The sequence below is a fragment of the Solea senegalensis genome, linkage group LG21 (assembly GCF_019176455.1).
Source record: "Solea senegalensis isolate Sse05_10M linkage group LG21, IFAPA_SoseM_1, whole genome shotgun sequence".
Classification (NCBI taxonomy): domain Eukaryota; kingdom Metazoa; phylum Chordata; class Actinopteri; order Pleuronectiformes; family Soleidae; genus Solea; species Solea senegalensis.
This window is the reverse complement of record NC_058040.1, coordinates 12,103,670-12,131,487: the sequence shown is the minus strand read 5'-3', so window position 1 is coordinate 12,131,487 and position 27,818 is coordinate 12,103,670. Positions and strand designations below refer to the sequence as shown.

Here is a 27,818-nt window from a genome sequence, read left to right as displayed (position 1 = left end):
AATGCTTTCTTGAAACACTTTCTAATCATTTATCTCCATATTTTGGAACGTGCGCGCTTCACCACATCCATGTAGGCCTCAACGAATCCACCTTTTTTGACTTTAAAAAAACGGTATTATTTATTTAAATACATTTTTACGATCTTGAAATGATTATTTTACAGTAGATTAAGCAACGGACACAGATATTAATCGAATAGTAATAAAACAAAGCAGCTTTTTATGGTTAAAGTACCTTTTAAAAACAAACATCTCACATCTAAAACATATTTTATGTTACAAAATGCATTTATTTCTTAAATGTTTAAAAAAGTGTTCATTTATACACTCACATTTAAAACTCTACACACACACATACACACAGGCAGCGTGTGTGTGTGTTGTGATCAACATGAAAGGTTAACCTTCCTTAATTCCGTGGGATTAGTGCATCATGTCTGCTCTTGTGTACAAGTATTTGTGTCCAAATGGACTCGTCTTTCTCGATTTTAATCGTTTATGTAAGAATAGAATTGTCCTCGAAATCGCAACTACAAACACACATATATGTATATATATATATATATATGAATATACACACAAAATTATACAAGAGAGCAATACAAAAATCATAATTGCATTACAATAAGAGTCTGGTAAAGGTTTTGATAACGATGATAGATGCAAAAACCCTCTAAATTTAAGTCAAATTTGTTTTATTATTGCACAACTGTGCAATATGACTTTAGTGTGTAGGTTCGCTGCAGGGAATTGTGGGAGCCCACGAGTGCAACGTCAGAACACAATGGAGAGTAAATGTCGCAAAGTGTTGCCTTTAAAGCAAACAATACAAAAACCCACATTTTATAAAGTGAATAATCTAAATTTATAGCTCAGGAGATCATGCACACAACACACACACACTCACACACACATATATTATGGAATGTGGCCAATGTAACGAAAACAGCAGGGTGGAAAATTGTATTTTTTAAAAAAAATGATAAGATGAAGTAATCTTATATATTATACATGCTGTCAGTCTGATGCACTAAATCAATGCTATTATGTATAATCATAGTCTAGTGCTTTATTTTTTATTGGCTGGTGTTTACTTTATGGCTGTTTACCTCAGAGTGGAGATCACAGGCGCGTTTTATTCCCACAGTTCAGGGTCGTTATACGTGTGTGTGTGTGTGTGTGTGTGTAACACTACCACCAGTTTCCATGCTGAGCAGTCAGTGCGTGCAGCCTGCATGTCGACTGAACCATGGGTGATATAGTCCAGGCCCAGATGATAATCCAGAAACTGGGCATAATCCACACCTTGCAGGACATATAATCCCCACTGTAACCTGTTTTTAACCTAAATGCAGGTGACAAAAAAAACAGAAAGAGCAACACAAATATGGGGTTAACAGAAATGACGCTGCCTCGTGTTACATACTGTAACATTTAAAATCAGTCAGGAGCAAAAAAAACTTTGATTTTCTAAATATTTAAGACAAATAATTAGGACAAAAAGATACAAGCTTAAACACACACACACACATACTGTACGTATACAATCATATAACCTGCACACACACACACAGTATAGACACACACGTACACACACACATACTGTATGTATACACTCATATAACCTACACACACACACACACACACTGTATAGACACGTATAGCCCAAGGTACACACACACACACACACTCTCTCTCTAACCCCCTCGCAACCCTCATTTGCATTTCCTTTCTACCGGCCATTATCGCTCGGTTTCCCGTTGCAAATCGGACTCCACAGCCGAGAAAAGGTTTAAGGTTGCCCCGGGCGTTCAGGGTAGGACAGCCCGGAGGCTAGACCTCGACCTCCCGCAGTGGTCCTTCTGTACTATCTACCCCCTCCTTCCTCCACCTCCTTCTCCACCTCCTTCTCCTCCTTTTTAGTGATATGAATATTCCATCTGAGTGGAACTGTGAGGTAAAATAAATAAAAATAAAAAAGAATGAAGGAAGGAATAAAAAAAAAATATATATGCCCAAAGTCTCAACTAATTAGCCTGAAAGTGCAGCGAGATCACGGAGATGTGGAGTGGAGTCGTGATTGAGGAGAGGCTTTGCTTGTGTAGGCCTCACACTGGACTTCACTGTTCGTAGACACATATCATGTGGTTTGGAAAATTCGTATTATTAATATTTAACACACAGCAGTAGAAATTGAATACAAACATTGTTATTAATTGAAATATGAAAGTAATTTCCCCCAATGTATTGTTTAATATAATGGATATGAAATCCAGCTCCCCCTGAGGACGAGAAAACACAAAATCGTTTTTATACATATATATACACACACATATATAGATATATCTATATATGTGTAAAAATGTAAATGTACTGAGGAATAGTCTCTCTATGTCTATATATGTACATGTATATACACACATCATTTTAAATGAACTGAAGATTACTTTGATTCGATCATAATACCAGAAATTATTATAAATTCAAATTCTGGAAGATATAGTATGAAAAATATTAAGGAACAGTCACTTAAAAAAAAGAAAACCCTTTTAATATGTTGTTTTCATTCAAGACAATGCATGTTTTCAAATGTAAATAAAAACAAAACAAAAAAATAAAAAATAAAAATAAGTATGTAATTTATCAGATTAATTTATAAACCTTAATTTAATAATAATAATGATTTAGGTAGAAGTAAATATATAATGAGATGCTAAGGTGTTTCTTAAAGTAATTAATGTAACGTTATACCTGTGAATCATCCATAACGTGGTTTCTGGTGTGCTAACATCCATTTAATAACAATAAAATAACAAAAACATGATTCATATTTTATATAATAATCATACAACCACATTATTGTGTGTTATTAATATTTCAAATGTTAATTACTTCAGAGTGACGTCATCTTTAACATTAATTTTGACCATAAAGCATTTTATTTTAATGTTAGAATGAAGCTGTTTTGCCTTCATATTCATAATGGAAGATTTGAGGGGATCAAAAATAAAGGCGGTGGTCAATCTTTAAATGGTCACTCCTTCAGCCCGTCTAATATGACAAAAACAAATAAACAAATAAACAAAAAGAGATCCTCGTATCCCTGTCTCACCATGCACTTCCACATTTTCTCTGTATCCTTCTGAATTCCTAAAAATGGACATCCATCACCTCTGTCGTCACGGTGCAGGTTCACAGATTCCCACTGGGTTATGTGTTGTTGGGGTGTGTGTGTGTGTGTGTGTGTGTGTGCAGGGGGGCGGGGAGGAGGAGGAGGAGGATGTGGAGGAAAGGTAGTTAGAGAAATGTCAACGACATATGTACATCCCACACGCATTTTACTATCCTCCATGCAGAGTCGAAATAAACACAACGTTGTCATGGTCCTGCAGTTGGTAATCCAGCTCCCCCTGAGGATTAGAAAGAAACACACAGAATCTTCAATATCCAAACATCTGCACAAGTCAGAAAAGAGGGAGAGATACGTGTGTTTACCCATACAAATATGAGCATTACTCCTACGTTCCCCTTTGGGGGCCGATCAATAACAAACTTTTCATTTCATTTACATCCTGTGTCGACTCCTGTAATTGAATCAATGGATTCAAATTGAAGCGTTCAGACTGTCCGTGCATGTAAATATATGTTCAGATATGAGGCCCCAAGGACAAAGCCGCGGTCCTGCAGCTGCTTCTGCATTATATAAAACATTAAATGACTCAGAGAGAATGAACTATTGCGGGCACCCGGCGAGCATATAGGCTAACCTTCACACACATATACGCTCTTCTTCCTCCTGATTTAAAATGTTCGCACAAGCATTTTATATAGTTATGGTGATCTATGCACGCGGGGGAGAGACATAAACACTGCACGGGCACGGTAAACACTGGAAATGGAGAGAAGACTGCAGTTTAAAACTCAACATGGAAATATTATGGTGGCCTCACACACACACACACACACACACACATACACAGTGAGAGTGAGAGTGACAGTGAACATGGCTCACAGTGCTCACCATTAGCTCCCAGTCTGCATCATTGATAAGCACCAGAATCCCAGGTCTCCTGTGGGAAAAACACCGTTATGAGTCAGATGCCTTTCCCAGTGGGAAAACACCCCCCCACACACACACACACACACAATGTACATATACATATATATACAAAGAAATATAACAATTAAAGACAAAAAGAATATTAAAATAAATAAATAACTACTTTCTTTGGTAAAATTACAGAATATTTTGTAAAACAATGTTAAAAGAAAGGGAAAATATATGCATTTTCATTTTTTCACACAATGAAAGGCTTAATATTTAATGTTTCTTTGTAAAAAAAACAAAATCATAATACATTGCTGCAAATTGTTACTAATTAGAATTCATTCTGCAACATTTCTTACAGAATAAAGACAAAAAAAACTCTTTTTTTCAAACAATTTATAGCAAAATGTCTCCATAAAATAAAGGAAATCAAATATTTTAAGTAAACACAACACAGTACAAAATCTGACGATGTGTGACATCATGTTTGATGCTAATAAAATGTAAAATGTAATGTAATAAATGTAAAATAAAAGAGAAAAAAGTAAGTAAATAAATGTTTTTCCCCCCCAAATATATTTCAATTTTGTATTACCAATTACTATTTGCCTCATTATGTTAATCCTAACCAGGAATGACCATAATGATTTTTTTTCTTTTGAGGAAAAGAAATTTGGAAGAAAATAAGTGTCATTGGGAATTAATGGGAGACTAAAAATAACACACACACACACACACGTGTAGCTTAAGAAGAAATTCACCATCCTTCAAAAGAGTGTAATGGGGGATAATGGTGGAGGGTAACAACAGACACCTTTGGGTGCAGTCTCCTTAACAATGTGTGTCTATCTCTTTTCACCTCCCCCCCCCCTTCCCTTTTTTTGTTTAGTTAGTGCAGAGGGTGAGATGATGCTAAAACAAGATACACGGTTGCCTCGCGTTTAGCTCAAACAAGCCTCTCTCCACCTTGTACGCGCTCTGTGACGTCAATGAGAAAGGGCAACGAGAGAGAGGGAGAGAGGGGAACCTGTGAGAACACAAGCACAGACACAGTGCACTGAAACAGAACAAAAGAAGAAAAATGAAACATGGTGAATAACACAGCACCATGGTGTCTAATTACAAGACCATGCAGAAACGTGACGATACTTTGCTTGAAAACAAAGTGTGAGCTGGTTGATGCGAGTCCACACTCATCTCATCTATAAGGGTTATAGGTAGCCCTGCTTTGCCTTATTCATTGTTTAGGTGCTGCTATAAATAGTCCAGCACAAAGGCAGCTGTAAAAGTCAGGCAGTCCTATAAGACTGCTGGACCCAAACACACACTACACACGTGAACACACATATACATACGCATCCAGGTAATCACCTTAACGAAACCTCTAAATTGAAGGCTGGATTTTGTGCCCGCCCCCTCTCTCTTTCTCAGCAGTTTTTAAAACCACAGGGGGGACGAAAAAAAAAGCTTCACATTGTGGTTCTGTTTCATTTTTCAAAGCTCCTTCTAGGAGAGCGGGGGTCACAGTCATATCTCTGTGTAACATACTGTATATTCCTCAAGGTTGTGTTGTTGTGCAGAGATCAAGTGTGTGTCAAGTGCGCACACACACACACACACACACACACACACACTTACACAGAGTCTCCTTGAACAAAGAGTTCAGGCCGCTCCTTCAGCAGGTTCCGTTGGATCCAGACCAGCAGCTGCTTCACGTCCCCTGAAAAACGTGTACATATATATATATATATACACACACACACACACACACAGACAGGCAGACAGACAGACAGACACAAAGCCCATACAGACGCAGACAACGGAGGTCACAGGTTAGGGGTTAGAGGTCAAGGTGCATGGTCCCAGCCCCCTGGTCGATGTGACGCGACAGAAGCACCAGGCGGGACACGGCTGCGTATACGTGTGTGTGTGTGTGTGTGCATGTATATTTATGAGTGTATGTGAATGTTTTGGAGGAGGAGGGGTGGTCACTGGAAATGGGGGAGGGTTGATTGGTGTCAATGGCCAAGACCGACATTGTTCACCTTGGTTATAAAGCATAAAATATGTAGGAATTGTATCATTTTCTACGGCTAGATGTGTAATAAAAATGTGTAAAAATGTTTAAAATAAGGGAATAAAATGAGGAAGACCCTATCCTGTACACCTGTAAAATATAAATACACCTTTCTAGACTTTTAATTGAGGTGATTTTCACAGCAGGACACATTAAATACACAACAAAATCCAACCTTACGTCATTTACAATGAAAATGTCTTTGCTCAAATCATCAAATTCACTCAATCTGGCCCGGCGTGAATATTAGCGATGCTTAGAATTTTGAGTTTGACCTTTTAAACAATCAGATTGACCTCTCCTCAACAATAGGCCGAGCCTCAGTCGGGCCGACCCGGCGAACGCAAAACAACAATGAGAGGTTTTAGGCTAAATCCCTGCTAAACAACCAACAATGAATATATTATAGTGATAGCACTAAACGTTAAGAGATCCGAGCTATTTTAAAGCCTCAGAGAGTTTGTAGGTGTGTGGGTGTGTGTGTGTGTGTGTTAGTGGGTGCTTGGTGCGACTCCTTGTAATATTGAAATTATGATGTGGACCCACACACACACACACACACACACAAGGTGACTGTTGTAAAAAACACCACACACACATGAATTAATTTTTCTTGTAGCCCACACACACACACACACACACACAAGGTGACTGTTGTAAAAAACACCACACACACATGAATTGAGCCCTAAAGTGAACCAGTGCCTAAGAAATGAGCTTCTGCCTCATCAGAACCAGGGTTTGGTCTCCATGAGGACTACTGGTCCTGACAAGGTCAGTGTTTACACCAGAAAATACCTTAAAAAGCAATACAAGCATGTGTGCACACACACACACAGACAGACAGACAGACAGACAGAGTACTAGCCTCCTTCCCAACATCAGTTTATATAAAACTGACAACCAGAGGAGATGATGTGCAGAAAATAACGTGTAAGCAAAGGATAAATAAATAGGGACAGTGAGCTGCAGATGTGAGAGGAAGAGGACGACAGTGAGTCATCACGAGTAAGTAAGGAGGTGCAAGGAGAGCGGCGGAGCTGTAGCAGGTAGGCGTCGAATCACTGGCGGATGCATAAGATCAGCCGGATCAAAGGCAGAGCTAATATCCCTGCTAAACAACCATCTGACCTGAAATACGTGAAGGAAAGAGCTCGTTCAGCGGAGCCAAATGTGTGGGTTTTTTTTAATGTACTTTATTGTTCTATAAATAGAAGACAGAACAGAGGTTTCTATTTTGTCTGAAATGTAAAAAGCCTGAGACATTATAGTGTGTGGATTAAACACAGAGTGATAGGTTACAAAGAGCTTACGGTGTACGGTGAGTGTGATTTCAGTTAAAATGCATTCTTACTAAACATATTTAAAATAAAACAAAGATTTCTAGATGCACCTGCACAGTGTGGTTTTGAGGGCAATAGACTGTGTGTGATATACAAGGTGTGTGTGTGTGTGTGTGTGTGTGTGTGTGTGTACAGTGTTCAGGTTAATTGCAGTGATGTCAGCCAGCTCAGTAGTATAATGATAGTGCTAGTTTTCTATGGTTCCAGGCCCCCACATAAAATAAGACAAATACCTCCCCTTGCAACACACTCACACACACACAACCACACACACTACTAGGCAGTGAATATTGACCTGCACCTCTGCGGGGCTAAAAACAGAACTAATCACGACAGCGGTCATAACTCCTTCTTTGTGGTGACTCCTTTCTTTGCACTTTCTGCCTTTGACTATTGGTATTTTTCTCCACCATTACCCCTTATTCTCTCCTTCATCCTCTCGTCCGTTTCCTTTTAAAATTTGCTCTCTCTGCGTCTCACGCTCACACACTCTCTCTCCCCCATTCTCTCGTAAAACTGTCCACCTCTCTTTCTCTCCATCTTCTGCCTCTTATGTTCCCTTCTCTAAACACACACACATAAACACACAAACATATTTTAAAGTTGCACATAGAAAACAGCTCAGAACGCAGGTTGGCAATAATTCAAACTTTCATCATTTCATATTTTTTTTATAACCAAACAGACGTCATCAGGCGTTGCCCTTTTAATGGCTGCCTTGTAAAAGGTAACATGTCTATGGACTGAAGTCACCCACTGATTTACATTACCACAGGTTACTGGGTTTAATGCAGTGAAGCGCACAAGCGAGGAGAGAGGACGTACAGGAACGAGGAACAGTGGAAGAAAAGAACGATGGCGTGGAACGACCAAGGGCTGAAGGATTTGATAGCGCATTGCATTCCAGGTAAAGTGGGGACAAGAGGATGAGAGAGAACAAACAGGCGAGGTGGGGAGGGGGGGAGGTTGCGTCACAGCCTCCTGATGCATCTTGGGATAGCTGCGTTGCATGGGTGGGAAAAAGAAAACATGGAGGAAGGGGAGAGAAATGGCGCCATTTTGACGGCGATTCAAAACCGTGCCCACTTTTTCTTTTGTGTGCGCGTGCAGTTTTTCCCTCCCATTCTCTTGCTTTTCTGTCTTCATGCAATTATGACTGTCATGCGAGGGGGCGAGCGATCCATCTCTCCGCTGATACAAGAGGTAAAAACTGTGTGATCCTTAATCTGCGGGGGTTTTGTTGAATGTATGAGCGAGAGAGTGAGATAAAGAAGAAGAGGAGAGAGAGAGAGCGAAAGAGTGGGGGTGGGGTCTTTCAGTCGAGGGTCATCAATCACTGGCCGGGGTCAAAGAGAAATACGAAGGATTCAGAACCAATTATATCTGCCTTCACTGCACCCCCTCTGTGTGTGAGTGTGTGTACGCACACACACTCACACACAGACACACAGAGATATGTTCTTGGAAGCAATATCTTCAGTAATACACAAGCAGTCCCGAATTATGATCACAATTAGTAAATGCAAACAGGAAATGTTTCATCAAAACTCCATGCTCCACTGAGAATTACACACACACACACACGCACACACCGGTCAGGCAGTGAAGCAAGGTCATAAGGCTAGCATTCCCTGTTCTGGTCAACTTTTGTCTTTTTGTTGTCGTGGTAACCTCAGCCCCATGGACGAACACCCTTTGTTAAGTCAAATACCAGACACATATTCTTCCTTTCCTTCAGTATCCCTCTCCATAACATAAGCAACCATAGAGACACGTGTACAGCATATGTGTGTGCATGTATTGTATGTCATGTATGTACATGACATGAGAAGACATTTTTAATCTCCGAGAAGCTAAGAAGTCCAGATTACAGACGGGTTTTTCCTCCTCACTGCCGGGGGAAACCTGGGTCCCTCGGCAAAACAAAAACCTCATCATGTAGGTTAGTGGAGTGAGAAACTTATTATGAAATGAGAAATGAGCACACGCCTCTTCAGCTAGTTTAAATGATCTCTGACAAAAAAATATGACCTCAGCTCAGCCCCCCCCCCATACCCCAAGTACTCACAGAAGCAAAATAAATAGACGTGGAGCGTCACATCACATCACAGTTGTGCACTCAACAGTAAGCCTGATGAAAGTTTAAAGACCATTGTCAATGAAAGGAACACAGGTGATCGACGATTTCCTCCAAAATCATGTTAAATTCCACCTGCCAGCAATCCACTGGTCTTTTCAGTTCATTGTCACTTTTACAAAGCTGCAAACCTAATGTGGAGTTCTTTCCTGTGAACAAGTCTCCTATTTTCTATTAAGTTCGATAGATAGATTTTAAAGAAAAGAAAGGAAAACAAGGTATTGAATGTTGTAGAGACCCAGCATGACCACTGTATTATATCTGTGGCTGTGATTTGCAGTAAATTAGTCAATTTACTTGTAGAAAGACTTTCCTGTCCTGCTGTGATGCATCTACACATTTGAATGTTTGCAGCATTTTATATTAAAACAAGGCCTTGAGACTATAATTATGAATTATGAATTGACAGACAGGTGAAAGGTGATACTCACAAGGTTCAGTTTGGGTTGGGAGAGTCACATGATGTTTCTTCAGGCCATCAAACAGCAGCTCGGCTCCTCCTCTAGACAAAGAAAGAGATAAAAGATACTGTAAGAGATACAAGTGGCTGCTGTAACAGGTAAAATCCTCACCTGAGATAAAAACACCTTCACATTTGAAACACTTGAACATCACATAGATATATGCTAAATAAACAGGTTCTAGTGTTAAAAGGATGAATGCCGTCATGCCAAAGTCCTGAAATAAATAAAACCATGAATGTCTTCAGAGTGTGTAGCTAATTTGGGAACAATATGAGTTAAAAGTCAAACGGTATAAAACCTTCTTACTGTTACATATCTTTATCTACACAAATTGTATTCAGTGCTATACCTTAACAATATACTAACAAGAAACACGTTTTAGACAAGCCAGGAATCTACACATTCCTGACTAATACTTAAATTGTTTTCACATTATAAGCCTAGAATTATAATATTTTTCTGAAAAGCTTTCTGATGTACTGAAGTTAATGTGGCTGGAGTTATATTTTCTTGTACCAATGACCAGTTTGTTCATTAAAATTGTATCTGATGAACAAGCTATCAGCAGATATTTTTGAGAGTACACATAAAAAAAAGCAGTAAAAACAGCACATGATAAAACCACAGCGAAATCAACATAAAGCTGGGTTTACTGTAACCAAGACAAGACATATAGTGTAACCATCACATTATACTGAATTTAAAATGAATTATGTAAATTACAAATACATATAACAATAAATATGATTTACACATGATTGGCCACTTATATGTGAGAATGTTTATGAGTCCTGGTTGTGTTTCTATTTGTCAGGGTTTCTGTAAATCAAAGATGGACTTCAAGTTTTGGACAAAATAAGTCTGAAATAACCTCTCACAGCAGTTAAGTTTCAATCAAATTCAAAATATTAATTTACATGTACTGATTTAAGTCAGATATGATGATTTTGCACTGAATCAATCAGCCAAATCCTCTGTGCCACTTTGAGCAGCAACTGTATTATTTGAAAAAGGTTGCTTGCAATATTTCAATTGCAATTAGTTCTGTCGCGTGTCTTTTCAACCACTGCTGCAGTACAATAGAGGTCTGAGCTGAACTGACGTTTAAAGGTGTTGTACATGTTTCACAGGCTGTCCAGATACATGTGGACATAGAAGTGTGGGTCAGTCTCGTGAAGTAAACACGTGAAGACGGACACACACGGTGGACACACAAACTGTGTCCACCGTGTTCAGCTCAGAGAGAAGCAGCAGCAGCGACTGTCACTGACTGATGTTTCGTAAACAAACCGCACACTGGCTGATAACCACACGGATTTCGGGTCCTTTTTCAAACAGACCATACGAAAATAAACACTTAAATGAAGCGGGTAACGATTTGACTCAGCTCGGCTGCTGAAAACACCCCTAAAGGTGAGTAAATAGTCGGTAAAAGACGTTTAATATTCACTTACCCAAACTCCAACTGAATCGCTATAGGCGCTGCCATATTGTCGGCACATGCAGGAAGTAGTCGCGGGAAGGAGGAAGTGACGTCATTGCACACAGCTTTAAGAGTTTCCGTTTACAAGAGACTTGATAACAACTGAAAAAAAACAACGATGAACATTATCTTTTATAACATTTTATAAAAATTAAGTTTAAATAATAATTCTGAGAAAAAGTGACATACTTGTAATAATCTGAATTCTGACCTTTTTGTCTTCATAATTCTGGCTTTTTCTCAATTTCTTTTTTCTCAGAATGACATTTTATCTGATATTTATTATTATTTATTGCTCTCATTTGTGTATGTGTATATACATCACTGGAAAATAAAGTTCTATTCTATTCTATGAAAGAAAACACAAATGCACGCAAATGATTTCAAAATGAAGATAGATACTGTAGATAGAGAGATAGATAGATAGATAGATAGATAGATAGATAGATAGATAGACCGACAGACAGACAGATAGATAACTAATGCTCATGTAAAACATATCTCCAATAAAACAAACAAGTACTTTAAAAGTAAAAATAAATAAGTGCTTTAAAAGCTAGAGAATAACAATAAGGATTACCAACAACTTAATTTATGCTAAGACACTACACACCAAGCAAACTCACATAACCCTGTATTACCATAAAAATCACTGAGTCGGGGTGAGTTATTCTCACCCCGAGTCTTGTTTCAAACATTTAAATGCTTCTTTCTGTTTTCATAATCACCTTGAACTTGAACACGTTAGTGCTTTGTTTGATTTCTGTCCTGCCCACATTTTAGTGAGGAGGAGTCAGAAGTATTAATAGCAAATTGTGTTTATTAATGATGTTTGAATTGTAGATGAGTGATCTTTATGACTTCTTTGGCCAGGATTACATTAACTGATGCACTTGTTTCTACCTCCACATCACTGCAATCACTACAGCACGTGGTGGTGCCATTTATGAGCCGATATCCCCTTGAACTTGACTTTCTTTTGATAAATCACAATATTGGAAAACCATCAGCACAAATGCCGTCCTCCCTTTTACACATACTCCCTTCATGCACGTATGCATGTATTTGCATTGTCTGTCAATATGAAAGTGTGCAGAGGCATGACATGTGTGTGAATGCACATCTGTCTCTCTCTCTTTCTCTCTCTCCCTCCGTACATACGTCCTCAATCATACGAGTGACAGTTCCAGTCCTGCTATACAGGAACGGGAGGACGAGGTGGGGGTGGGAGGAGGTCAGTCAGAGGTTTGAATTGCAAATCTGTCGCCTTCTGTTGGCGTCCAAGCCTTACAGGCCCTTCCCTGTCTTCATTCATGTGTTAATGAGGAGTCAGTGCAGGGGCAGATAGACAGATCGACCAGGGGCCTGGCAGGGGTGAGGAAGCAGGCGGGAAAGCGAGAGTGATGGAAAAGTTAGCTGCGGAAGTGCTGAAAGGTAATGAAGACATGATGAGTATGGTTGCTGGTTATTGTCTTCCATCCCAACTTAACAAGTGAAAAACAGTCATGGGGTGAACTCAGAGGGGAGGCAGAAGGTGGGGTTTTTTTCATGGCTGTAAGTTTCATGGTTATAGAGCAAATTACCGAGTAGTGATCACACCAGCACTGCGTGTCACCTCTCATTTGCTAAGCTGCATTGAGGTTAAAATACTCCTGATCTGGAGGGTACCACACGCTTCAATTGTGCTGTGATTGTGTTTTTTCATTTCCATATGCCATAAACAAAATTACATTTAACCTACAGTTGATAGCTGTACAAAAATATTGACAGTATGTACAGTTAATAGGATTTTATTAGGGTTAAATTGGGTACAGGGTAACAAAACACTGGGTTTAAATCCAGATACATTGTTTAGTATTATTTGGAACTATTGTTTGCCTAAAAGTTTGTGTGAATATACACTACAATGTTAAATGCCACATATAAATGATTATTTAATATTCACACACCATCTACATTTCTTGCTTGGACATTTATTTTATTATTATTTTACTCAATTAGTCATTAGTAACCTCTGATGTGACAAATACTGTGTTTTTCCAAATGGTTTTCTGAGCTTTTTCTGCACCAAGAGTTCCATCAGTGCCATAGCTAACTAATAAAAAGGCTATTTAAACAGACATTTCTAGAATTGAGTGAATCAAATGTACAATTCTTTATCCACGAGTCAAGTTTTCACACCGTCACAAATATCTGCCCGTAGATGGATGTCAAAAGTCAACGCTACGCTGCCAAGCACCAGCTATAGAGCAGCCTGGGTCACACATGATCAGATGACAATGACCAACACAATGGATTTGCTATAAAAGGGCTGGGGGGAGAGATTAGGGGTGAATTGATGACGGTTGGCTGACAGGCAGGCAGACAGGCCTGGGAGATCTCGGGTCCATTTCAATAAGGAACATAAAGCGCTGAAATTAACATGTACCATGATACCAAGCAGAGAGAATCCTCTTAGAGATTACATCCATAACATGTTACGCCTATGGAACTGTATGGAAAAGGGAGACAAAGAGCAGAGTGAACGATGATTCTCTATTGTAGATTATTCTAGGGGATTCCTGTTCTGTTCTCCCCCAGTTTGATTCGGTTGTATTTCTGTTCTGCGTCGCTATTTTCTGTTACACATCACTTTTTTTTTTTACTTTGTCACAAATACATCCTCCTCTTTCTGTTCTCCTGACAGCAGTACACCTTCTCCTGAGCGTCTGCCAGGCCTCACTACTGCCCCCCCCTCTGTAACAGGGTATAAGCAGCAAGAGCAACAGCAGTATTCCTGCAACTACTGTGTTATTGCATGCACAAAAATCACACACACACACACACAGAGTCCATCTGTCTTTGTCTCTCTCCCTCTGCAGACACTGTGGGGCTCATGTACAGAACAAAGTACGATCCGTGCATGCTCAGTGCTCCTCACGCCGTGTATTTTCCATATAACAAATATTTAATGGAGTATATCTTGAGTGTGTGGGAAAGCACATATGTTATGTTACTACAGTTTGGAAAAGACTAAAATAAAAACCAGAAGCACGGCTCTGTAATCACCTACAATACCAAGCATGTTCATAAATGCAGTTGGCTTCATAAGGGACCGTGAAATACTGTATAAGCCAGCTGGCTTTGGCATTGCGGTGAAATGCTTCCCCCTACTGGCTGTGACTTTATGTCACAACTCACAACACAGCAACTCATTAACAGCAATAATGTGTATACATCTTAACAGCTGCTACTCACCCTCCTCTCTGTAATCTGTAATTATCACGTGCTTATATGGGAATTCACGTGTTTGGCAACGTCCCATGTATATCTAAAAAAACAATTTCCAGTCTGATAATGTTATCTAAGAAAATTGAAGTTTGGCTATTTTGTTATTTTTTTCATCATAGACTGAACAATGAGTCAATAAGTAGAGAGAATTTTCCAGAACTGTTCTCTTAGCAAGGTCATTTTACATTATTTCCATACATGTACAGTATGCTTTACGTTCGAACGCGGGAGTCAACTTGTTGAGACAAGCAACCATTTTATTTTTAAAAAAGAAGGAAAAAAAAGAAAGTGAATAGCTATGTACAGTACGTAAAAAAAACATGAGCTCAGTCCTTAATCTGCGCTTTTCAAGTTCCTCTCGCAGGAGAATCAACGTACAGTCAGAGCATTGCTGTACAGCATTCAGAACACAAGACAAATATAAAACATTACATCATCATCATCATCATCATCATCATCGTCACTTATTCATCCTCAGTGTGAGCAGATATCAAACCTAAACCAGCAGGCATCCTCTTGGTCTCAAAACACACACACAATTTAATGCTTTTATTTGTGTGAGTTCCTGTTGTATTGAATTACAATGAATGACTCTTTATTTTATTATTATTTTAAATATGCTGACTAAACATCACCCCCTGTTGGACAATAGTGGGAAGTGGCACATGACTCCTCTGCAGGTCGCAGTTCAGACTAGGAAGTGGGCCACTTAAACATCTACAGGGAAGCATTATACGTACACGTATGTGTGGAATCGTTTGAGTGATATCTGAGATTCGTTGACATATAGATTACCAGTTCGGGTAAGACATGGATGTTTCAGAAGGGAGGTGAAGTTTGAGGGGGTGTTCGGGGTCTCAGCCCTTGGTTGAAATGATTGCATAGGCCCGAGAGTCGGCTCAGTCACCTCAGAGCCACATACTGTAAAATACAGTAATGCTTTAGAAGTGAACACAAGCAAACATAACAAAAAAAACAAAACAAAAAAACATTCAAATTATTAAAGGTGTTTTGCTAAAAGAGAAACTTTAAAAGATAGATGTACAACCAAAAACAGTGTCTGTGGCAGGGCTGTGGTCAACGGTTCCTTCTCTCTCTATGGCTGAAGACTCTCCACAGATACCGTACTTCTCAATTATATTATAAGTTTAAAGCAATATTTTACTGAGTGCAACATTTAGAGATGCATGCATTAAACGCTTTAAATATCTCGGCAAACTCCAGATTACTGAAAGTAGCGTAACACCGAACACATGTTCGTAAATGATCCGATTCCGAGTGAAACATTGCTTTAAAAAGATGTTAGTATTTGCTTTTCCCCCCATAAAGACGTCATACGGAAGTTCCAACATTTCCTTGGCAAATGTTTCACTCCTGATAAATGTATAAATGCATGCCCGATACATTTTTAATGGGAATTAATGGGAGGACTGCTTCATACATATTTCACGAGTCTCCGTGAACGCGTCCGCGGTGTTCTGACAGCCAGCCTTTGATCGTGACGAATAAATAAGGCAGGAAAAAGAACAACAACAACAGAGGAATGTAAACATACTATACTTACATTATGCAGACAGACACATTCATTCACACGGTCAAAATATCTATGTATGAGCTATGTTATGTTCTTGTCGTCATTTCTGCTACAGTGTGTGACAGCAGTTCTTTTCTAATTGGAGCAAAAAGACAAACTCGGCAGCTCCGTTTGGCCCTTGGAGGACACCATAGGCAGAGGAGCTGGTCCCCTGCATCGCCTCAGCTCGTCTCCTCTTTGTTGCCTTTTAAATATTTTGTAAGCCTAAGTGAGAACAGAAGGAGCTCCGTCCACAGTCAGTGCAAACGCTTTCCTCTGTATTCCTACAGTGCTCGGTGCACATGCTCTTTTAGCTGCCGCTTCGTCCAATCTCCCCCCTCCCCCCCCAGTGTTCATACTGGACTCTTCCACATCATACTCCGTGATGCAAAACAAGACTTTGTATACGTCTATGAGAAGAGAGTGATAAAAAATGGAGGTGTCTCTTTGATGCCGGGGCACTGGGTCATGTGCTATAGCTCACTGTGGCGCACGGGAGGCTCCAGCTTGTGTGAGAGGGCGGTGAGAACCTTGTCGAACTTCTCGTAGCGCTCCGACTGGCTGCCCTCGGAGCCGCGGCTGCCCCACAGGAGACGCATCTGAAACTCTGTCTGGAAGATCTCGTGGATTTCTGCTTGCTCCTGGAGTCCTGGAGAGATGGAGGAGGAGGAGGAGGAGAGGGAAAGAGAGGAGTTACAACAACAAAAAATTCACATTTGCAGGTATTTGAACACATTTTATAGGTAATATAATTTACTTCCTAGAAGTAACACTAAACGACTCTCGAATAAAAAAAGGCAGAGAAAAGTTTTACGGCGTGTCTCGGATTTTTTTACACTTCACAAAATAAACATTAGATGTAAAATGTAGTTGAGAATGTTAATGGACACAGTGCATTATGTAACAAGTCATTTAAGTTTGTCACACATACTGTTAACAATAACCCTGACTCCGTTCTATTCGCTGATGAAGACGACAGGAAGCAGCTGAAGGCACTAAAAAGGCTCCTTAGTGAGGGACAATCTCGTCATGCAGACTTTTCCTGAGCTAAAGAACGAAGCTCCCTTCTGTTGAAATAAGGCGTCACAGTAACAACCCGCTATCCCTCCACGGTGACACAGTGCCTCCCTCCCAAATGTCCAATAACATAAAAAAAAACGAAATCCCAGATCGTCTTTGAACATCAACAGTTCCAACAGAGGCGTTAAGTGAGCTCCCTCGCTCAGTCGATGTGAGGAGCACAGCGAGGTCAGGGCTGATCGATGGCAACATATAACGGAAAACAAAGATGTGAATTGATAGTTACTGAAAGGCTGCTCAATAAACCAGTAATGACCTCAAACTGAGAGCCAATAGGAGAGAATTAGGGATCAATACGGTCAACATCGCAATTACGCACACACACTCGCCGCATCAAATCGGCTATGTCACGATGACACAGATCTTTATTATCGCTAATATATCAGCATGACATGTAACACACACGCCATACATGCTCATGCTCAGCCTCTCCCTCATTGGTGTGTATTGTAGTTTTTGATGTGTCTTAGATTAATAGTAAAAGTGTGCTTTGATTAGATTTCCCCCCTTGTTGATTGATTATTGCGTTCATTTGTCTCTTTAATCATCTGTAACAGACAACTAATTAAATGCGAATCCTTTGAGGGGGAAGATAATAATAAAGTGCAGAATGTCTCCTCTGGTCCTCGTGTGTCCGCTGATGAGTCAAAGCAGAGGCTACCACTTACCCTGCAGTTTGGCCTCGGCGTTGCTTCTGTAGATTCCCCCGTGATGTGCGATGGTGCGAGCCGCCTCTAGGTGGTACATGACCACGTCGACGCCGACCTCTGCGCTCTCCCACGGCTCCAGCGTCTCGCCGAGCGCCAGGCCACGCTCCAGTAATGACAGGACGGGAATGATGTGGGGGAACGAGGTGCTGGACAGAACACTGGACTCTGTAAAGCAAAGGAAATTCTAAATAATCCAACCATCTCCATCCATTTACGACGACTTTACCCTCCACATGAGGGTTGAGGGGGGGCACCGTGCCAATCTCAGGTGACATGGGTCGATAGGCGGGGTCACAAACAACCCCCCACTCAATTTAGTCCCATAGAATTCAAATGAATAATTAAATGTAAAATCCTCACGCACGCTTATACAATACAAATACTTATTAATAGTACATGTAAGTGAGAATCTTGCCTTTGCCATCGTTCATGTTCTTCATGAAAGGTTTGAGTTTCTTCTCGTATAAAATGGCGCCCTCTGTGTGTCTCTGCCGTAACGTCACCCACGTCTGCTCCAGGCGGGAAATCTGTAAAGTCATGAAAAACAAACCAGAAATAGTCATTTAAATAATGCACTTGAGGAGAGAAAACAATGGTGACTCTTCTTTTTAATCAGTAGCTCTGTGACCTGCGGTAACTCCAGGGCTCTCATCACAGCAGCGAAGCCAAACATGTTGCCCATGTTGCTTTTCAACTCGGCTGCTAACTGGATGGTCTTATGAAGCAGCGCCGCCCTCTCTTCTGTGCTGCCCGTGCAGCCCAGCAAGTCCACTGCCATCATGATGGACATGGTGTAGAATCTACAAAAAAATAAAGGATAAAATTAAAATAATTGTGGCAGATTGTGATGATGTAGCCATCTGCCTCAAATGATAACAATAAGAACAACAATAATAATAATAATACTAAGTTGTGATGCACAGTTTAATGCATCATATTAAGTTTTTATAACATTAGCTCTTCTTGTGTTTATTATTTATCAGATTGTGGAAGCGAGAGGTAACAGGTCGTGACCTCAGCCACAGGAGGCCTTCACGCTTTACACACAGGTTATAACTGGACGATATCAGCTGTAAACCATATGTGCCGTGCTTCATCATCTATCCTCCTCTAAACACGATTATATCGTGTGCAAAAGACGTGAAAGCGATAGGGATCATCAACTCTCGGATAAAAATGTTTACTGATATCGTAAATGAAGAAAGGAAATAGGCTCTTTTTTTCTGCATCGACGTCCACTCAGAGTCAAACCCGTGGCTATTCAGTGCCTTCTTATATACGGCGTATGTGTGTGACCAGGACAGCAGAAGATGAGAAGAGACTGAGATGGCGAAGATAAGAATAAATGACTGTAGACGAGAAAAAAGAGGCAGCAGCAGCGGCAGGAGAGTAACTGCAGGGCAGAGGTAATCAATATCTGAATTACTGAAGAAATCAGTGAGTGATGCATAAAAGACAACAGTGGGGGGAGAACAAAAAAGGAGCGTATGTACCTCTCCATGAGGTCAAGCCTCAGCTGATGTCCATGTGGGAGCGTCAGTAACTCCAGCCCTGAGGACACTCCCATCATCCTTTGCATCTCTGAGTTCACGCACAGTATTCTGGCCACCTGTCCGAGGGTTAAGCAACATTAGATATGTGACATGAGCGCAGGTTTTTGTTATAAATGTGTGTACGTGCTTGTACGTGAAGTGCATGTGTGTGTGTGTGTGTACCGTGCAGTCCGCCATGGTGATGTGTTTAGCCGCGGTCCTTGCATCCACCTCAGCCAGCAGCTCTTTGACTCTCTTCAGCACCGACATCTCCAGAGGCTTATTCTCAGGCGGCATGAGGCGAGACTCGTACCTGCGCCCGGAGCATCGACAAAACAACTGTTTACAGTGTGGAGGTGGAACAGGCCACTGTAGGTGCCTGATACACTGGAAAGGGGAGGCGTAAAGGGACACACGGGATCTTAAAACTTAACTTCTTAACTTCTTAACTTCCTGTCTGCTGCTGCCAGGGGGCAAACAGCCTAAACTCACAAGCCTCTGGAGGATTGTCTCTTTGTGGGGTTCTGGCTACTGAGTGGCTATGGACCCTAACACAGCAAACCCCAAGTGATGTCTGTCAGAATGTAGAGCTATTACATAATACATATAATATATAAAACATCCATTTCCTAGTTTAAAATACACTGTTCTTACAGTGTGCTGAGCCTCTTCTGCTTTTAGCTCTCGTTCTCCCAGCAGTGCTAACAAATACCTCACAATAATCCCCCGACACTATTATTCCACAGCAGACTCTGAGTTGTCCAAAGCCCGCTTCATCTCCTTTGCTGACACTTTAGCACAAAACCTCACACACGACTGTGTCCTCCAGTGACACTGTAAGTCAAACAACATCCCATATCTGCCGTGTCTATGACCACGGAACAAAGCGTGGCCCCCGAGCTGTTTCCCAGAGGAGCGCGAGCCATTTACTCAAGTCTCCGCTCACTCATTACTCTCGCTGTGTACTGCAGTGCCCGGTTTAAAAGTGCCTCACTCTCACATTTGTGCCCTTATGACAAAATGTCAGTAGAGGTCTTGACCTTTTATTCTCAGTGACCCCAATTTATTTCAACATAAAGAGCTTTACCTTCCTAATAAATGTAATTAGTGTAATTATCACTTTGTGTGTTACACCTGATCCACAACAAGGGGAATAAAGGACTGTCTGTTCATTTACTTCTTCTGACTCTGCTGAAAAGTCCAAAATATACACTTTTTTCATTTTATTTTCCCCCTTTAGGTAAAATAGGTTTCCACAGCGAATGGAGTTTGTAACCTACAGTTTTTCAACAGCATTGTTTGCATTTTGTGTCTACAATCCCTTAGACCAGTTTCAGATCCTGAATTTCATGAGTCAGTCTTTGTGTCTCGTACCTGGACGGCCTGAATGAGGACGTTGTTTCCATCTGTGGGGTGCAGAACATCTCCTCTCCCTCCCTCGCACCCTCCTCCTTCCTCTCCTCAACCCGCAATCTCTCCACGTAGCTCTTAGTCGGGGGCTTCGGGGGCCCGGCGGGACAGGGTCTGAGGTCACAGTAGCTCCCCGCAGTTTCTGAGGAATGCGACTGGTAGCCGGGATGATGGGCAGGCGAGGAGTGCGCCGAATGTGAGGTGTGCGCGGGGTGCTCCGGAGGGTTGTTACCGGTCGAGGGACTGAGCTGAGGGTCGCTGGAGTGACGCATCACAGGGGAGGGAGGGACAACCGCCAGGACCCGGCCGCCCGAGTGGGCTCGCTGCCTGGTGACTGAAAAACCAAGAGAATCCACTCAAAATCTGCATGTGGGTGAAGGGCTGATGAATCTGAGGGTGAATGTGAATCTCACGCCGAGAGTTTAGTGCGCGTTGGCGTCACTTACTCGCACTGTACGCGGGCGACATCGGGGTTTCCCCAACAGGTGACAACGGGCAGCGGTACTCCTGGATCTGGTCCATGCTCATCGCACAGTTTCGCATTGCATCTTTGTGGTGGTGGATTGTGGACGGGCTGCAAACAGAGCATAAAGGAGTTTTTTTTAATATATACGTATATATGTATATATATATATATATATATATATATATATATATGTATGTGTATGTACAGTATATATATATAATTAAAAGCGGCCAAGTTAGTGAAGGAAACGTCACACAAGGAGTGAAACTCAGGGAGGAACGTGTAACAAGTGTGGTTCAGGATAAAAATGCTAGGGTGAGAGAACAGAGAGACGTTGTTTTATCTGCTAGAACCCCAAAGAGAAGTTGTTCGACTTCACGACACAGAAATATCATTGTGGGACTGATAAATAAAAGCCATGTTCAAGTCTTAAAAGCAGGAGCTAAAAACTTCATCATTTTAAAACTGAATATTTCTCTGCTCCTTCTTTGCGTCTCCCGTTCCAAACATCCTGGCGGTAGCTGAAGCGATCTCGTGCAGAAGTGGTCGAGCGAACAAGTCGTTTTTACAACACCACTAACGTTCGTAACTACGGGAGGTGAAGTGAGGGGGACCATGGGGATGTGGGAGTCACGTTCACTAGTTTAGTGGTCAAACACAAGACTAGTGTCACTCAAACACATGACCTGCTGTTGGGCACAGGTTCCAGCTCTGGATCTGGTGGTGCCACCGGAGTCCCAACTGGACTGGGACTGTCCGAGTCACTGAGCGTGTACGCACAGTAACACAAGGCAAGAACGAAACAATTATTAACGATTATTAACCTTTATTATTATTAACCTCTTCGCCTTCGCCCCTGCTCACCTGTGTGGTATCATTTTCTCTGTCGTCAGCCCGTCGGTCATGGTGACGCTCCTCCTCTTGATGTACGCTCCCCTCTGGCTGGATGGCGAGTAGCCGGAGCCTTGTTTGTTGTTGGACAAAGCGAACGTGGCCTCCAGGTAACGCAGGGGGAGAGTTCTGCTCACTGGACAGTAGATGTGGACGCCGCTGGACTGGGAGACTGGTTTGCGCTGGCCTATGTAGTACCGCACGAGCTCCTGGACCGAGTCGAAACTGTCTGTCTCCAACATGTACTGCACCTGAGGGTGAGGACACGAGAGCAGCAGACGTTTCATGCACCATCTTATGGACCTGCAGTTATCAGGTCGCACATGTTAGAGAGTCGAGGCTGATTAATAGACCTTTCATACAAAAGATATTTGTAGAGCTGAAACAATTAATCGATTACTATATTAATTGACAACTATTTTGATAATCGATGAATCGGTTCAAAGCTTTTTTCATGATTAAAACAAGATTTCCGATTGTTTAAGCTTCTTAAATGTGAATATTTTCTTCATTTCTTTGCTCTGGAGAACAAATCATTAAAACACATCATTAAAATACATCATTAAAAGTGAATCATTTTGGTTTGTGGACAAAACAAGACGTTTGAGAACATCATCATTTCCAGGTTTGAGAAAATAATCGACAGATTAGTCAGAAAATAATCGTGAATTGCAGCTCTAGATATTTTTTACAGATGTGACAGACCTGCATGTTCATAGACAAATAATAATAAACAAAACAGAAAAGTTTAAGTTTTCTTAACCGTAAATATGGATGTAGCCAATTAACTTCATCATTTGATTTGCATTAAACAAAGTATAGACGACACAAGGGTCTTTCTGCATGGAGTTTGCATGTTCTCCCCCTGTGTGTGCACGGGTGTTCTCCGGGTTCTCCGGGTTCTCCGGGCTCCCTAACCCTCCCATAGTCCAAAAGCAGGGGATGACGCAAATAGGACACTCTAATAAATTGACCGTAAGTGTGAGTGTGAGAGTGAATGGTGATGCTTTTCTCCATGTGGCCCTGTGCACTGGGTGTACGTCGTCACGTGGAGGTTAAAGCGGTAGAAAACAAATGAACGAATGAGTGAAACTATAGACCAGGGGGGGTCAAACATACGGCCTGGGGGCCAGAACCGGCCCGCCAGAGGGTCCAATCGGCCCACAGGATGAATTTGTTCAAATTTCACACTAATCTAAATGTAATGTCAAATGCTCCAGATACCCGTCACTAAATGTTTGTGCCTTTATAGATCCAGTGTGCTGTGTAAATAGTACATTTAGGCATGATATTGTTGAAATTGCACTTATATTTCTCAAGAAATTTCATGTTTTGTAAAATTATCCTTCAGTAAATGTAAACCAAAGGAGAAAAAACAAAGGGGTTCTTGTTGTTCATAGGTTATTCTGCTATTATTTTACTATTTTTACTGGTCCGGCCCCCTTGAGATCAAATTGTGCTGTATGTGGCCCCTGAACATAAATGAGTTTGACACCCCTGCTATAGACAATATGCAACAACACTTGTTCCTGTTGTTTTTTGCCTGCAGAACACAGTATGACCTAAAAGCAAGGGGAAACCGTACCTTGGTGTCACTGGATTTCACCAGAACTTTGCTTATCGTCAGATGCAGAACCTCGTTACTCCATCGACAGGTGAGAACGTAGTCGCCCACATTGGTCAGAGAGTCGCGCACTAAGAAGTCGCCGTTGCGCACAACCAGAGTCTCAGACACCTTGACGGCGAGAGAGAGAGAGGGAGAGAGAGAGAGAGAGAAAACAACAACAAGTGTGAAATAAAACTCACTCACTATCAGAACACACACACACACTGTTGAATAATTGAAATTAGGGAATCATGATTATTTATGACAGCGCCCTAGGACAGTTTGTGTTGCTGAACAAACACAACTATCTCCCTCGCTGCCAAACTGCTCGCGCTATGCACAGTTGGAACCGGAGATGATTGATAACATGCCAAGAACAATAGAGGTAATGATTTTCTCGTTTTGTTGACTTGCGCTTCTGTTAAAACTAAAAAAAACCCACGTTATTATTTTAGTTTTATTGACAGAACAGGCAATTGAGAAAAGAAAAAAACATCTCCCCATGTAATGTGAATGGGACAGCTTCAGGCTGTTTCTCTCACTAATACCAAACGCCGCCGATGTGTCAGTGGTGTCTGCGAGAGAGGCAATCACAAATATTGATCCGCCGTTCATGTTTTAATGGAGACACACATTACACAAACTGAGCAATGTTGCCCTGTAAAAGTAAAAGACTTCTGATGAGGGATAATGCTGTGCATCACTATAAATTCACCCCAACAGAAGACATCAAAGGGCACCGTGCACCAGCAGGGGGCAGTATATACTCAGATGAAAAGCTCACAATGAGAGGCCCTCAACTTCTGGTGAGGGTTTTTGTTGTTGTTGTTGTTGTTGTTGCTGGGTGAATTTTATTCAATAAAAAGTTACTTTTCCATGACACAGTGGAACAAAGTCAATGAGTAACTTGTTGTACTGACATGAAAGACTTGTCCATGTGCTTTATATAGATTTAACTTTATAGGACAAAAGGATGAAGAGAGCGAGCGCAAAGGACACAGGGGGATTTGGGAACGCTGGTGTACAGTTGTAGACGAGATCCAGTCTTTAAGTATTGTTTATTCAGGGGTTTCCCCCCAACTTTGCACCAGGGCAAAGCTATGAATACATGAATAGTTTATGTAAATCAAAAAAGAGGAAACACTCACAGATGGCTGATTTGAATCAGTGTGTATGTGTGAAAGACAGAGAGCAGAGGCTGATGGTCTATTTACAAGAACCCTCCACATGTGCATGTGACGTGTGTGCACAGGTCTCTTGTTGTGTCCCCCCCCCCGTGTCTTGTATCTGTGTCTTAGTCACCAGCTGTGAAATTCAATTGCGCCGATCGGCAACACGTGCAGCTGTCCGTTTGGCAGAGTCTCCCCTTCCTTCCTTCCCTCTGAACACTAGAGCAATTTCTACTGAGCTGTGACAGACGATGGGATTCATTCATCAGTGTCATTCTGTGTGTAAAGCGTTTAAACTGCGCTTTCAAAGCCACAGACTTAGGCCGAGTAACCGCTGAGCCAATGCAACCACATCCCCACGCACACACGCACGTTTCTTTATTTACTTACAGTATTGATCCAGGATTCATGATTTTCTTAATATCTTCAGGACTGAAAACTGATATTTTGCAAGCTGACAAATGAGATACATGGGATTTCTGCACGGGTGAAAGACATTATTCTGTCGAAAGGATTTCATCCAAACATCAAGTTTCTTTTCAAAGACTCATTTGTAAAATCGCATTTTCAGTGAATCTATTGATGTTGTATTGTGATATTATAAAAGGTAATAATAGGCTTCGCACTCCATGGTGACATCTTCATCAAATCATTTCAGTGTAGATGTTTTGGCTGGATGATTTTAGGGGAAAATATCTAACTTCAGTTCAATATTCACTGTGTATCTGTCTAAAGAGGTTGGTTTCCTTTAAAGTCTTGTAGGTTTGTAACACACTATGTAAGTAAACACAACCTTAAAATGTGGTTAAAAGTGATAAATACGATGTTTAAAAGGGTTAAATATTGATAACAATGTCTTGAATGCAACATTTGTTCAAATAGTGTACAATTTATGGGTTAAGTTTCATTATGATGATGTTGACATTTGTGTTTCTGATGTGAACAGTGGAGAGACAGAAATGCTGTACTACAGTATGTGATGGAGCAGAGCCACACACTATCAACACTCAAACTACTCCAAATTCTGATAGCAGAACGTTTTAATTTGCAGAGATAAAATAAACATAAAGAGGAGAATTAAACTGCAGCTGTTGCCATTTGCAAAAACGGCCTCGCTTTATGTTGCAATTTCAATTTAAAAAGTACAACATTGTTCAGCTCCACTATGCATTCATGCATATTTGTGCGCTTACCTCTCTGGGTATGTGCCCATGGTACCAGCCATGGCTCCTGATGTCAGCGGGGCTGAGTTTAAGCTCCTCCTCCAGCTCCTTGCGAAGCTTCTCCGGAGGAGACTCCAGCAGGTACTTCTCCTTGGAGAACTGAACGAAGGCAACATGCAGAGGAAAGGAAAGACATCAGTGTCATCGGAGTATCTGTAGCTGTCTCTTATCTCTTCAGGTGAATCCCAGAGGGTTATTGCTCAACATATAAATACACGTTTTTAGACATTAAAAGCAAATATATGATGCTTGTGTGGCTTCCTTTCAACAAACACAAACAAGAACCGATGCACAAGTCATCATGATTAAGCCCTTATTGTTCTCATTTACCGCTGAGACCTCGCTTTAGCTTCTGAGCGACGGTCACACAGGAGGATGGCTTGTAATGACGCCCAGCACACACGCACACACACACACACACACACACACACGCACAAACCACTGGATCAGATTTCTGATTTCAAAGCTTCCTATTCCCGTTTGCACAAAGAACTGCGCTCGAGGGAAATCAGGCTTGTAAAACATGGAAATAAATTCCACTGAACATTTTCATACTTATTTACCGACAAACACAAAGACTCAGCGCCGCATGTGTGTGTGTGTGTGTGCGAGAGATAACGAAAGCGGCATAAGTCGAGGTTTTTGTTTCGCACATATTGCACATGGACTGTTTAAAGCCGCACAATAAGAGGCCAACGATAAGTAAACACGCGTGAAGTGGCCCTGAAGAAGAGAAAGTGTTCATATATATACACACACAGCATCAACGGCAGTCAACAGTTGTTTGTTGTAGGTGGACGGACGCAGAGACAGTAAATCTTGATGTTATGTGAAGACGCCATAACAACAGGAGACTCTGGAAAGACTGAGTTGAGATGGATGATCTAAGAGGAGGCAAACAGAGCACACACACACACACACACACTTACACAAATATGCACAAAACACAGAAATCCACTCAGGAATAAACAGAGAGGAAATAATCTTGACTCTGCCAATATCAAGAGAAATGAGAGTGGAGACCAAAATAAACAGTAAACAGTCTTGTCGCTAAGGCTACCCTGTCATTTCCCCCAATACGCTCCTTCATCTCTTTTCTCTCTCTTTCTCTTTTCCCGTCTTCTTCTTCTTCAATACCACGCCGCCATAAAGTTTCAGTACACTGTGACACTGTTGTTGTTGTTGTGAGCGAGCATCGGAAATGCATATGTGTGTATCTGTGTGTGTGTGCGTGTGTGTGTGATATGCGGAGACTACATGAGCAAAATAATCGATGTTATCGTCTCCAGGTCATTATTAACTTCTACCCCCACCCCCGGCCCCCCCATCTGCCCTT

At 41.3% G+C, this 27,818-nt stretch overlaps 2 protein-coding genes across 4 annotated transcripts in view; both read right to left on the bottom strand.

The window, feature by feature from the left end:
- Positions 1 to 2,903: 2,903 nt before the first annotated feature.
- Positions 2,904 to 11,581, bottom strand: urm1 (ubiquitin related modifier 1). Its single transcript, XM_044053668.1, has 5 exons — positions 11,524 to 11,581; positions 10,037 to 10,107; positions 5,687 to 5,768; positions 4,022 to 4,070; positions 2,904 to 3,410 (listed from the first exon to the last, which is right to left on the bottom strand). The coding sequence occupies exons 1-5, from the start codon at positions 11,556 to 11,558 to the stop codon at positions 3,342 to 3,344; spliced, it is 306 nt and encodes a 101-aa protein (XP_043909603.1). The 5' UTR covers positions 11,559 to 11,581; the 3' UTR covers positions 2,904 to 3,341.
- A 3,850-nt stretch (positions 11,582 to 15,431) lies between these two features.
- sh2d3ca (SH2 domain containing 3Ca) overlaps positions 15,432 to 27,818 on the bottom strand; it is a 49,862-nt gene continuing 37,475 nt past the window's right edge. For all 3 annotated transcript variants that reach the window (XM_044012135.1, XM_044012134.1, XM_044012136.1), the window contains 11 exons: positions 26,453 to 26,581; positions 24,070 to 24,219; positions 22,458 to 22,735; positions 21,574 to 21,701; positions 21,092 to 21,461; positions 19,901 to 20,030; positions 19,679 to 19,794; positions 18,814 to 18,985; positions 18,601 to 18,712; positions 18,144 to 18,350; positions 15,432 to 17,044 (listed from right to left, as the gene is read on the bottom strand). In XM_044012135.1, coding sequence (XP_043868070.1) covers positions 16,869 to 17,044; positions 18,144 to 18,350; positions 18,601 to 18,712; positions 18,814 to 18,985; positions 19,679 to 19,794; positions 19,901 to 20,030; positions 21,092 to 21,461; positions 21,574 to 21,701; positions 22,458 to 22,735; positions 24,070 to 24,219; positions 26,453 to 26,581 — 1,968 coding nt within the window. In that variant the 3' untranslated portion in view covers positions 15,432 to 16,868. The remainder of the gene's footprint in view (positions 17,045 to 18,143; positions 18,351 to 18,600; positions 18,713 to 18,813; positions 18,986 to 19,678; positions 19,795 to 19,900; positions 20,031 to 21,091; positions 21,462 to 21,573; positions 21,702 to 22,457; positions 22,736 to 24,069; positions 24,220 to 26,452; positions 26,582 to 27,818) is intronic.